Source organism: Prinia subflava, chromosome Z, assembly GCF_021018805.1.
Source record: "Prinia subflava isolate CZ2003 ecotype Zambia chromosome Z, Cam_Psub_1.2, whole genome shotgun sequence".
Taxonomy (NCBI): Eukaryota; Metazoa; Chordata; class Aves; order Passeriformes; family Cisticolidae; genus Prinia; species Prinia subflava.
This window is the reverse complement of record NC_086283.1, coordinates 98219620-98233173: the sequence shown is the minus strand read 5'-3', so window position 1 is coordinate 98233173 and position 13554 is coordinate 98219620. Positions and strand designations below refer to the sequence as shown.

The 13554-nt window shown below is 40.5% G+C and overlaps 1 protein-coding gene across 4 annotated transcripts in view; it reads right to left on the bottom strand.

Moving 5' to 3' along the window:
* LOC134564580 (soluble lamin-associated protein of 75 kDa-like) overlaps positions 1-13554 on the bottom strand; it is a 70797-nt gene that overhangs the window by 43822 nt on the left and 13421 nt on the right. For all 4 annotated transcript variants that reach the window (XM_063423474.1, XM_063423471.1, XM_063423473.1 and 1 more), the window contains exons 2-7: positions 12216-12353; positions 10639-10738; positions 9390-9475; positions 7963-8134; positions 5932-6111; positions 3621-3749 (exon numbers count right to left, since the gene is read on the bottom strand). In XM_063423474.1, the coding sequence (XP_063279544.1) occupies positions 3621-3749; positions 5932-6111; positions 7963-8134; positions 9390-9475; positions 10639-10738; positions 12216-12350 (802 nt within the window). In that variant the 5' untranslated portion in view covers positions 12351-12353. The remainder of the gene's footprint in view (positions 1-3620; positions 3750-5931; positions 6112-7962; positions 8135-9389; positions 9476-10638; positions 10739-12215; positions 12354-13554) is intronic.

The window sequence follows — 13554 nt, the reverse complement described above, 5'->3', positions numbered from 1 at the left end:
CCCACAGTAGATGAAGTGGTTTGCAAACTCTGGCAAGACAAAGAAAATCTCTCTTCCTACCTATGGACTTGCCTCTTAATTGTGAAAAAAAACTGTTCAAAATGTATGAGAAACAGCTCCAGGAGTTCCAGCAATAAAAAGAAGACAGGTTCTACTCCCCACCTGTACAGAGAAGTATCTCAGCTATTAAGAGAGCATTCCTTTGCTAAAGAAAGAGGATAAAGAGTACACAGTACCACAGTTTTTAAAATCCTGTGGCACCACGGAAAGGATATGAAAAAATAAGATGGGAAATCCACCTCCACCTAGAGGCATGAGCATGTGAACTGCGAGGAAAAACAAATGACAAATGTGGATAATTCCAGGAAAACTGCTGCTCTGGTCTCCAGCAGGCAATTTCCCAGACACAGCAGAATAGCCAACCTTACTCCTGATTCTATGGTAAAGAATTCTGATCCTTTTTCACAAGAAGTGGGTGGAGAATTCTATACCCAGTACTAGAGGGCCCTGCCTCTTTTCAATGGGAGAAGTTCAATCAAGTTCACTGGAATGTGAGGATCCAGTGGCCTAGAACATCAAACCCACAGGAGTACAAGGCTCTAACAGACATTAGTGGAGAGTGTGCCATAATCCCATCATGCTGTAGAGGGGAAGAACTCATTTGTAGTTCTGGAGTGACAGAGGGATCCCTATATTGGGATATACTGCTGACTATATTAGAGGCTGAGACTAGCCTGTCTGGGAATGAGTGGCAAAAGCATGCCACTGTGACTGGCCCAGAGACTCTGTGCATCTTTGGCACAAACTATTTCAAGAGAGGATACTTCAAGGACCCAAAATATCTGGTATCACTGGGTTTTCACCACAGCTGCCTTGGAGGCAGGGGAAGTTAAGCATCTGTCTGCCTGGCATTTTCTCTGAGGGGACCCTTGTATTGTGGGGCTACAGAAGAGTAACAATACCAGTCACCACCACATTGGTGCACCAGCAGAAATACTGCACCAAATAGATTGTCCAGGAATCTTGAAAGAGATCAAGGACTGGCCTGAAAAGATTTTGGAATATCACTAGAGGAGAAGGTGACCCTTACTGAAGAGGACTCGTTCTACAATAAGCTACCAGAAAATGAGACAAAATATGCCTTATTTACTGATTGTTCTGTCACGTTGTAGGAAAGGATCAGAGAACCAGTCTCCTACAAGTTGCTGAAGGAGAAGGTGAACCAGAGGTGCAGGCCATCCAGCTGGCTTTAGGCATTGCTGAGTGAGAAAAATGGCCAATATTTTAGTTCTACACTGACTCATGTAGCAGCAAATGCCCTGTGGGGTGATTGCAGTGATGCAATCAGAGCAACTGGCAGCAAAAAGGTAAGGCCACCTTATCTTGTCACAGAGCTGCCACACTGTGACAAGATTCTGCTGTCTGGGTGGAGAACCTGGTAGTGAAAGTACCTTGCATAGAGATTAATGCAACCAAGAAATGGGCCACAGAAACATCAGAAAGTGCATCAGGCTGCTAAAACTGAAGTGACTCAGGAGGATCAGAATTGTCAGTACAGGGAAAAATTATTTCTAGCTTGGTGCACCCATGACACCTCAGATAATCAAGGACGAGGTGCAAATTATAGGTGGACACATGATCCAGGAGTGGACTCAACCACATATACAATTAAATAGATTAGCCATGAATACGAATCATGCACTGCAATTAAACAGGCAAATTGGTTAAAGCCTCTCTAGTAGGGAGAATGACAGCTGAAACAGAAATATGGGGAGACTGGGCTGATAGAGTGTATCACACTCCCCCAAAACTAAACAGAAAATGTCACGTGCTTATAATCGTGGAAGCAACCACTGGAGAGAAGAGAAGAGAATATAGCCTGAACCCCATGCCACCACCAGGAAGAGTGGGCCTTGAGAAGGAAACCTTAAGAAGATGACAGAGTCTCAGAAATTCCCGAATGAGATAGTAGGATTAATTTCCTGAACAACATCATAGACAACTGAGCCAAAGACCATGGCACTGAGTGGGAATATCACACTCTCTGTCATGCAGCAGCCTCCAGAAAAAATGGAATGATAAAACAGACTGTTACCCATTTATCCTGGAGCAGTGGGTGGCAGGACCTTCGAACATTGGGACACACATTTAGCAGAAGCCACCTGTTAAGTAAACACTAGGGAATTTGACAGTCAGTCTGGCACAGTCTGAACTTATACACATTGTAGAAAGGGATATATTTCCTGTAATGTTCATAAATATGCAGGGGAAAACAGTCTGCACTATTCATGCTTCAGAAAAAGGCAAAATAATTTGTGGAACTGAGATTGCTCAGACCTGGGTCCAGTTAGCAGGTAATGCAGGAAAATGGTGAACTCCCTGCATTCCTTCTGGGGATTTTATTTTGAGTGAGAGTAACCAATAAACTAAATTGCAAGATGTTCATTCCCATATAACACTTTATTTTGTCTCTTTCATGGGTATATGCCCATCACTGAACTGGGTACCTCACAGCACCTGTTTTCACAATTCTGAATTTGGGGATCTGAACCTAATTCCCATTCAATTGCCATATCAAGGGTATTAAGAGTAAAAATAACCCAGGCCAATGAAGCATTTACTTTGTGAAACCACAAGTACAATGGTGATGGAAGCAGAACTGGCTCCAGCGTGCAACAATCCAACTTGATGCAAAATCTTTTCTGCCCTGAAGGACTCTTATGACAGATAGAGCTCAAAGTCATGGACTAAAGGAACTCAACAGACATTTTGAGGAATGGCCCATAGGCTAGAGCAATGATACATGTGTGTGATGTGTGTGTATATCAGAAGACAGGAAAGGTAATGGTGAACTGCAAAGAAGAGAACCTGGGTATGACATAAAAGATACACAAAAAAAGGAGTGGGTATCATCCTGCTTTCTAAAGGGATACAATTCATTTTCTTCCTAGATGCTGGCACAGTGCAGTGCTTTGAATTTATTATGAGAATGATGTTGATAATACACTGTTTTCATTGTTGCTGGGTAGTGTTTATCCTGTGCCAAGGACTTTCTAGTTTCCCATGCTTTGCCAGTGAGTGGGTGCATAAGAAGCTGGGAGGGACCACAGCTGGAAGAGCTGACCTGGACTGGCCACAGGGAGATTGCACACCACAGAAATTCATGTTCAATATACAAACTGGGGACAGTTGGCCAGAAGGGGCTGCCTGGGGATTGGCTCAGCATCTGCCAGCACGTAGTGAGCAACTGCACTGTGCACTTCTCTCCCTTGGGTTGTATTTCTCTGTTTTCGTCCTGCTTTTCATTATATTTACTACATTTTATCTTACTTTAATTATTAAACTGTTCTTATCTCAACCCACAGGTTTTTACTGGTTTTTTTCAGACTCTCCTTCCTATCCCACTGGGGGAGGAGAGGGTGAACCAGCAGCTGCATGGTACCTAGCTGCCAGCTGGGGTTAACATGACACCATCCCACATATGATCTCACAGGTCTCAGAACAAAGAGAAATCTATCTGCTAGTTTCTACACAGTTTTCACAGAAGTCACTGGTAGAGTATTTGTCCAAATAGACACTTTTACAAAGTGTCAGAAAACAACAGAACAAAGCATCCATACCTGCAATTCTGAGATTTTCCTTTTGCACTATAGACATAATAGACTTTCTCTGGAACCAATCTCCTCCTCCCTCCACTTGCCACAAAAGGTTTTTATGCCCAGGATACTTCTCAAGGTACTGCTTACAAGCTGAGCAAACAAAAGGAAAAACCATTATATTATAGATACTATATACTCAGATACACCTCAGTTTTTAAAGTTTATCTGAAATCAGATTATTTTGCAATCTACAATCATATACAAACAATAACAGAAAGAATTGTTTAACAAAACAGTTGAATCTGAAATAAACGATATTGCTTTACCCTACACATCCTTCTTAATTAATCCTTTCTTAAAATAGGTTTAAATGCTTTCCATTATTATCTTAAACTGCAAAAAAAGATGAATGGGATTTTCTTCTTTTCCTGATACCCACAGAGATTTTTGCTACTTCACTAATGTCTTGGCTTATGTAACCAAAAAAAATGTGTATTCTATTTCACCTGTTGAAACCAGTTGGGGAGATTTTCTTTTTTCCTTTATCTCTTGTAACTCCAGGGGGAGGAGGGTGGATGCCTTCTGATCACAGCCCAGCTGTTAAACCAGGTGGGGCAGTGTTTGTGATCTCTGTCACCACTGCCCACCCTCAGGGATATCTTCTGTTCATGGGCCATTGAGGGTCACAGTGACTGACACATTCCATCATCCATTGGGAGATGCTCCACCCAGTGGGGAGGAGCCAAACATTCCTACCCAGATAAAAACTGAGATGTAGGAACACCAAGACAGCCTGTTTGCCACTGGATTCTTGGAGGAAGGCTGGACCCATCTCACCACCACTACAGGATCATCTCCACTCAAACAGAACCACATCTGTCACTCCAGGAGGATTTATTTGGACTGCTACCAACACCCTGGCCGACAGGGTGTCAGGTTGTATTCCTGACTCCATCAGGGTTTTCTAGGACTTTTGGTTGGTTGGTTTTAGGGGGTTTTTTGGTGTTTTTGTTGTTGTTGTTTTTTTGTTTTTGTTTTTGTATTAATGCATTTGCATTTTTAATATTCCTAGTAAACAACTGTTACTCCTATTCCCGTATTTTTGCCTGAAAGCTCCTAATTGCAAAATTGTAATAATTTGGAGGGAGAGGGTTTTACATTCTTCATTCCAAGGGAAACTCCAGTTTTCCTTGACAGACATCTGTCTTTCCAAACCAAGACAACTAGTCACTGTTCCTGCCAACTACAAGACCCAGCTCAGGACAGAAGCAGAGGATGTAATCCAGTGCTTTTTGTCACCTCACACTGTAGTAGGCACCTGTGACAAGAACTCTGTGGGCGTGTTAACATGTTACCATTGAATGGTTAATCACTGCTCACTTCCAGAATATTTTCTGCACTGCTGTCCTTCCATCTCTCTTCTCTCTATACCTCTATCAAACCTACAGGTGAAGAGGCATACATGCTTTGACATTATTCTTTGGTAGTAGTTAGAAAAAATACCATTTTTTCACCTGATTCACTACTGATGCACAGTTTCAGAGCACAGGTTCCCCACTGCGTCCACTGCGTACATTTTTTGACTATGTAAATGAATTAGTCATTAAATTCTGCTCAAGTAATTTTCCTGGTTGAAGCCTAACAAATCAGGTCTTACCAGATCGAGTGACAGTTCTTGGAAAAGCAGAACATTTCTACTTGTTCAGAAGGCCAGATAAAAACGTTCATAGAAGGAACCCTGGCAAACAACCTCAGAAAGAACACGCCTTGAGGAACAGGGCAAAAGAAATGTGCTTCTTCTCTGAACACAGTCCCAAGAACACAGTTGCCAGAATCCATTTCCTACATGTCATAGTCCTGTTAGGCTGCTAATGCTAAACACCATGTGTGTTTTCTTTGTATTTTAGAACTGTGCCTTCTGATAAGCAAATTAAAGCAAAGCCCAGTTTCTTCTCTTCACCAGAAGTTCAGAGAAAACATGAATCAAACGACCTTGTGAGCAAGCAAAAGGTGCTACAAGGCAGATACACATCACATCCCACACAGAAACACGTCAGCCCTTTCTACAGGCTTGGTGGGGGAAATGGGATGGTGGTAAACTTCACAGCAGCAAGCAGAGTTCAAATAATCTAACTTTACACAGAGGATTAAAAACTGAATAAGGAACTACTTCATCTTGAACAAATCAGGATTTTTAGCCTTCACCAAAGTGCAGAAAATGTAATGTAGAAGCTGAGGATGAGGCCACAAACATGGAGCTTGAATGACAATACTCATTTGGACGTGTAAAGAAACCTCAAAGAGGATCAGAAGGAAAAATTAAAGAGCTTGCCTGTGTACATGAAGGATGAGAGTGGATATCGCAGGCCAAGAGGCTCCTCAGTAAAGGAATCCACAAAGTCTTCCAACATGATCAGCCCAGAGTCCTTCCCACGGTGCTTCTTTCTGACAAACATTGTGTCTAGCACTGGCAACTTATACTTCTGACGAAGAAGAGATCTACAAACACTTCCTGAAACAATCAGAGGGAAAAAAATATCCATCAGTATGGATGACATAACTGCATGCTGCAGCATGGATTTTAGCATAATTTAAATGAAGACTTTCATAACTTATAAAAAATCCAAACTATATAGTAGTAAGAGTGAGTAAAGTTATAAAAAATAATGTATAACTTTATTAAAAATAAATAATTTCTATTAGTCATTTATTAACTTTTCTGAGCAAGCTTCATAAGGTTGCCAAGATATATCAATAGAATAATGTAACAGAAGAGGACTGTAGGACCAGAAAAGAATAGACAAGACAGAGAAGAAAGGTTCACTTTAAAATCTCACTATACAGTTCTGTATGAAAACTACAGTAAAAATGAAGTGCAAGATGGATGAATAGGAGAAACAGAATTATTTAATCCCATTCTTATGCTGATTACATTACTGCTCAGGACAAATATGAAGACTAATTCAGTACTTGCTTAAAGACTGAAACAATGATTCCAGTTTTTTAAGTGAAGACAAAAAAAAATGCTAGGACATTTTACACTGAAATTCTCCCAAAAACAACATATTAAATTAAACAAACATGGAACAGATGCTCACAACACATAGTTCCTTCAGTATCAGAGGATTTCAAGGGTAGCTATGAACTCAGTGGTGAGGAAAGGGTGGCACATAATGGCATTAAGACCGTCCATTAATAGCCAACTCATTTTCAGGCCCTTCAGTGAATCTGAAAACTATGCCAAAGAGCTGCCCTTTTCTCCAAGGCCAACAAGAAACAAAGCTGGCTATACAACCCAGTGAGTTTTTGCAATCTTGTATTTTTTAGGACCCATGAACATACTTATTTTAGGGTCATGAAAACAATCAGAGGGCTGGAGCACCTCTCGCAGGAAGAAAGGTGAAGAAAGCTGGGGTTGTTCAGCCTGGAGGAGAGAAGGCTCTGGGGTGACCTAACTGTGCCCTTTCAGCACCTGAAAGGAGCCTACAGGAGAGCTGGAGAGGGACTTTTTACAAGGTCATGCAGTTACAGAATAAGGGGCAGTGGCCTTAAGCCACAGCAGGGTAGATTTAGATTGAATATTAGGGAAAAATTCTTCACTGTGAGGGTGGTGAGGCTCTGGGACAGGTTGCCCAAAGAAAGTGTGAATGCCCCATCCCTGAAAGGGGATGTTCAAACTGTGTTCAAACTGTGGAGCTGTGAATGCCCCATCCCATGTTCATGCCAGGCTGGATGGGGTCCTGGTCTAGTGGAAGGTGTCCCTGCCCATGGCATGGGGGTTGAAACTAGATGGTCTTTAATGGTCCTTTCCCACCAAAATCATTCTATGATTCTACTATTATTTTCATTTTTCAAGCAAGGGAAACTTGAACAGAGAGGTTACACTACTTGGGTACCCTCTGGGATGCTCTAAGAGCTCCACCACCCTTCAAAATGTGTTTATAGAGTGTTTTTTTCCACATGGACTACTCATTTGGGGAATACAACACACACTCAAACATGGGTGAAATTTTGAGAATGTTTTGAAAGAAAAACCTTCAATTTTTGCTAGCTCAAGACAAACACAGTCCAATCCGACTGCAAACAACTGTTCTACAGAAGAAAAAATTATAGCTGTCTGTATATCAAATTTCTTACAGTTTTAAATACATTTTGTAGACACGAAGAAATCTAAGAACTTTTATTGCTAAAGAATGTAAGTATTACAGCTAGAGATTCTAACAGCCACCTGATCTCTTATGACTGCAGGAAAATACCAACTCAATTAGGCCTGCAAGTCTTATAATAATATAATACAATATTCTTCAAACAAGCTATTTCCTCCCCTTTGCTGCCCAAATCCCACAATCCTCAAACGTTCTACCTGTAGGCTTAACAGAATAGAACCCAACAGCCTCTCCTTTTTTCCACATGATCTTGGCATATTGGCTGCTACCATGGCAGAGGAATGGGGTCTCATTCTTTTCCATCTCCTGCGTTCGATAGATAATTCGATTCAGAACATAGAGAACAACTCTCTCTCCAACAGACTTCACCTAGTGGAAGACAGAAAAAACACTTCAGAAAGTTGGTCAGATTAGTCAAACATGCACAAGGGACTTTACTGAACACAGCTGCAGGCAGATTTCAAGGGAAGGCTGTCAGTGCTAAAGCAGGGTGGCTCTCTGAGGTTTGTTATAAGGCAAGAAGATGCTCAGAAGCCGTTGCAATAGATTAAGTACAAATCACAACCACAGAGGATATTCCACGTCTTCAACGTCACTCCCAATCCAATGCATAAAATCTGGGAGAAGGGCAGTGGAGTGAGAATGTTATGATCTAATTCAAAACTATTTTTGTACTTAAGAACCATTCACCAAACACAGCAGTACATCAGCCTCAGAATTCCCAGGCTGGCAGGTAACTCAAGTCTTACAAAGGAGAAATGATGAGCCTCAGGGTGGCAGGGCTTGGCACACTCAATCACTCCTGATAGAGTGGCAGGCAACAGGACATGATGCAGTGAAAAAACTTGTTACAACAGTTTCTGTGGCATGAAATAAGGAATTCAATATCCTTTTCTCTGTCCTACAGGGTTCCTTTCATATATGAAGTCTGAGTTCACCACTATTCTACTTATTGTGAAGGAAGAAAGAACCATGACCTCTCCCAGTCCTAGTCTCAGCTACCTCCCGTAAGAGATTCAGCATTCCTGATTTTCCTACCCTTAAGAAGTATGTGGAAAGCTTGGCTTTCACATTAAACTCTCAACAGAGAATGTTAAAAATTGCAAAAATCAAAGATGTGCTACACAGGGTTAAATAATAGTAACAAAGGTCAATCATGAACAATAAAGCAGATACCAGGCAACTTATTTTTCCAAACCTCGTGTACTGCCACTGCAAGCTATCAGCTCCAACTTGCTTCTGTCAAACACATTCCTGACAAAATTTTTGGTTTTCTAGTCTTCTGATAAGATCAATAGATACTGCTATGGTACAATGCACTATTCTACCAAGATGTTTCAACACAGCCAGATCACAATATTCTAAAGAGTAAAGAAAAATATGATAACACTATGGCTAACATCTAAGTTGTCTACATATGAAGCTGCTGTACAAAGGTCACTCTTGCTGTGGACACTATCTTCAGATTGAAGTTCCTTTACCCCTTGTACCTATTCCTTTATTCGCTTGCAACAGCCCTCTAATTTCTAAATGAAATTAAAACATGTAATATCTTTCACACTATCTATTTGCCATTATCTTGAAGTATAGGATTAATTGCTAGGTGAATGTTGGAGCTCTTTACCTGATGAAGCCCCTGTCTAGCAGGGACAGATGTTTTCACAATGTCATCAATTGACCACCACTGGTCAGCAAGATACAGGGCTACAGCTTGAAAGAAACAAGGGAAATAAAAAGTTAGTGATTCTTACCATTCCAATAGAAACATATTCATTAAAGTTGCTAAATACTCAAGAATAACAATGTAGTAATCACATCAGGCATCTTCTAGATGGCACTCAATTAATGTATATATTAATGCATATATTAATGTAGTTCCTACTACCCTAGCACAACCAGTGGGGCACTGTACACCTCACCCATACGAAATGCTCCCTAGTCCAAAACCTTTTTTGATAACTGAAATTAATAAATACTTAAATAATTAATTAATGAATAAATACTAGGGAGTTTTTGTTTGTTTTGGTTTGGGGCTTTTTTGTTTGGTTTGGTTTTTGTTTTTCTTTTTTTGTGGTATGGTATACAGGAACTATTTTTCAGACATAAACACTGTCCTTCAACACTCTGCTCTAACACCTCCTTCCACTAAAAACTGCCTGTCGAGATAAGTCTCAGTCATACATGTATTTTACTATTGGGTGGCTAATGGATATTGATATTGAAACTGTGCAAGTTTTAGGTGGTTAGATGAATGTAAAAAGGCTGATAGCCATGTGAGCAGCAGCTAGGAAGAGTGTGATCCACAGGCATTTGTGGCATACTTGGCAATCAGATAAATGGCATTAAATGAAGAAGGAAACATGAAGATCTGGAAGGGGAGGAAGAAGAGAGGAAGAAAGGAGAGGGAAAACCCACAAAAACCTTCATTTCAGCAGCAACTATGCTAGGACTTCAAGCTAAAGACAAATGTACACACAATGCTGACCAATCACTATTAATAAAGAACATTTAAATTCTTGTGCAAATTAATGGATTCTAAGAATGTTCAATAAATACCTTTTGAAGAGGTGAAGCATACATAAAGAGACCAGGAGATACATGTTTTACTATGGTCCAGACAAGCACCACATTATTTTGCTAGACATCAATGGCTCCAGTTCTGATCTGATTAGTGTGCAAAGTTCTAGCACTTGTGTATATAAATCCACCACAAAAAATAATAGTATGTGAACAAAAAGACAGGGAACAAGTGCATAATGGAAAAGTTATGGGCTACAGTAGCATGAAATGAGGAAAGGCCTGGTTAAGTGCGTTTTTCAGAAAAAAAAAGAAGAAGAAATAGCAATACAGATATAAAAAACTTAAAATGAAACCTGTGAGTGAGTCCCATGGTGCAAACAGGGCAAGGACTTTGTGTGTCTGCTCTTCACCATAGAGAGGAACAAAGCCCACAGATGTCAAGCTAATACGAACCTGAAACAAGAATGCACAGTAATTCAGTAGACTCTAGCTAAAACAACAGTAGTAAAACAAACAGAGAATGTTTATCAAGGCAAACAAGAAGAATATTGAAAATCAAGTCCTTAAGGGCTAACTGTAAAAGACAAGCATCAGACCTCAGTCCTCTCTTTAGACACGGATTCCTAGAGACAAACTGCATCTGAAAGAGCTCTGACTCCCAAGCTCTGTCAGATTCAGCTGCACTAATTTGTACTGCTGGCTTCTGCCAACAGTTTGCATTTGTGTGCAACTGAAGCAAGGTGTGCAAGGAGCCAGCATTGTGTTCACTTCAGCAGCCCCAGCTGTGCAAGCTGCCAAAGCCAGCAGAAGAACGAGGCAGCCAGTCAAGCACTGGAACAAACTGGCACAGCAGAACTGAGTTTGTTAACAAGTTCTGATGTGTGCTACAGTGGGAAGGCAAACTCAAAAAGGGTTTTGTTCCCCGAAGTTACACACGTGTTATAAATTCTGAAGTTGTCTACTTGATTTTCCTCCTGAGGAAAAACATGGAAAGGGGCAAATAACGTTCTTTTAAGGAATCGAGTGCCTTTGTGGAAATGCATTTTGATATTCAATTTCACACGCTTCCATTATTAAATTAACATATAAAAAACTCCACAGACATGAATGGTGTGGTAGACAGACTTGCTTAACAAATTTAAGAAGATTATGACATGCTATCATCACAAATGAGGGCATTAATACAAGCAAACATTTGGGCATACAGTACTTGCATAAATGCAGGAAAATAGTCAAGACTGCTTCTGCCACGGAATCTGTGGCACTGACCTTTAGATCCCACAGAAAATCCTCTCAGCTCACATACTTTTCATTAAAGCTGTATACTGCTGGTTTTATTGGTACTAATTCTAACACAAGCATTCATCTGGACAGAACCAACACTGACTAACTCATCACACAAGGGACATGTGTTTAAAACATAAAAGTGTCACAGCTGTTCTCTATTAGCGCTCAATAACAGCACAGAATATTTTAGATAAAGAAAAAAGAAACACTTTTGAAATTAATGAAGCTTATTAATCAAAACTTGAACCCAAACATGAAGAACACTGAAGGACTGAGATGTAAAAAGAGCCAGTAAGTTTAAGTAAATCATGAACCCTTAGTGGTGATAGGCTTTTGAGATATGCATTGGGTTTGATTTATCAGTTGAAAATTTAAGGTTATAATCAGGCTGGGCTTTTTGAGTTTTTAAAAATTTCTTAATATATACAGACCCATTGCCTAGAAGCAGCACACAGTAACTGAAACCCAGATTTAAACCCAGTTACAGAGTGAAAAAAGTAGAGTTTAACACACAAATTCTGAATCTGGAAAACACAAAAGCTTTGATAACATAATTCTGAAATTCAGTAGGACTGGATGCATTACATCTCAGCTCTACAGGGACATTAAGAACTCCAGTCCTACAGCATGTGCTGGTTTTTACCTTGCGGCGGTCCGGTAGAGAAAAGATTTCAGGACAGTTTGGCTTCCCCCACCGAAGGTCAAAGAGGTAGACCTCTCCTGAGTTCTCCAAGTCCTCATGACTGTAATTGTTCAATATATCCACAGGGAATGACATGCTCTTGAGAAATAAAGTAACATTATTAACGTGGGTAGTTTGAGACGTACACAATGCACACGTGAATGGGACTGCTGAACACCCACACTCTGCTGCTCACTGCAGCCCTCTATATCCATGACAGTAAAGGGAAATGCTCCAGCATCTAGGATTAATTAGGATGGTGACCAATAACACCCAGTGTGTAAAATAATCAAATCTGTGCTCAGAAGCAGAAAAGAATGAGATTAGCCTATAGATCCCCCTACTCCTCAGTTGTGGCAGATTTCCAGCACACAAGCCCCATGTTTGCTGCATAAGCACATGCAGCTTTGAGGTGGCAGACTTAGCTCTGTCTCCCTCCCAGATGATGCTTTTGATGTCACAGGTCAAGCTGTAACTCAGCGATAAACAAAAAAGTAAACCACCCAGATGACAACAAGACGGAGTTAACTTGGGACTTTGCATTTAAATCCATCCCTGAAGAAACCAAAACATTGCTCAGGATTTTTCTCAACAACTGGCCAGTTAGTGTGCTTAACAGATGGTTGTTTCCAAAAGCATTTCAGCTGTGAACAGAAACAGAAACACAAGGTCATTAAAAACAAGAGCCCACAACTAAAGAGACTAAAGAGAGACACTTTAAGGAGGTGAGGAGACAAGACTAGAACACTGAAGCCAAACCATAGTGGAAATATCTCCTTAAAATCTCTTGGATTCAAAATTTCCTAGTCAAAGCAGTGTCAAGTTAAAATGAGCAAGAGCTCCTGGAATCCACTGTGTGGTCTTCAGGTGAGGCTCTTCCAGCTCTATAAAACCACACACAGAAATAGACCCCTCAGCTGCTTTCAAGCTATGAGTCAAACTCTCAGAAGCATGAATAAGTAAAACTTCATGAGAAGCTACTCTGGTGTTCTGGAGGAACACAGGGATCTTACCCTGTCTTGCTCAGCTCCCAGGAACCCATCACAAAAGTTTCTGAACACAACAGTTTTCACACAAGTTTTATGACTCCTAGTCTTCACTATGGAGCCTTATTTTTCAGTTTTATTTCAAATCTTCATGTGCAACGACTTTTTTCCCTCTTTATCTTCAGTCCTCTCTATTTTAATCCACCATTCATTATTCTACTGACACAGGTAAATCAAGTGCAAAACAACATCTTATTCCAGCTCAACAAGTAGAAATAAAAAGTCTGCAATTTGAAGGCTTTTAAACAGCAATA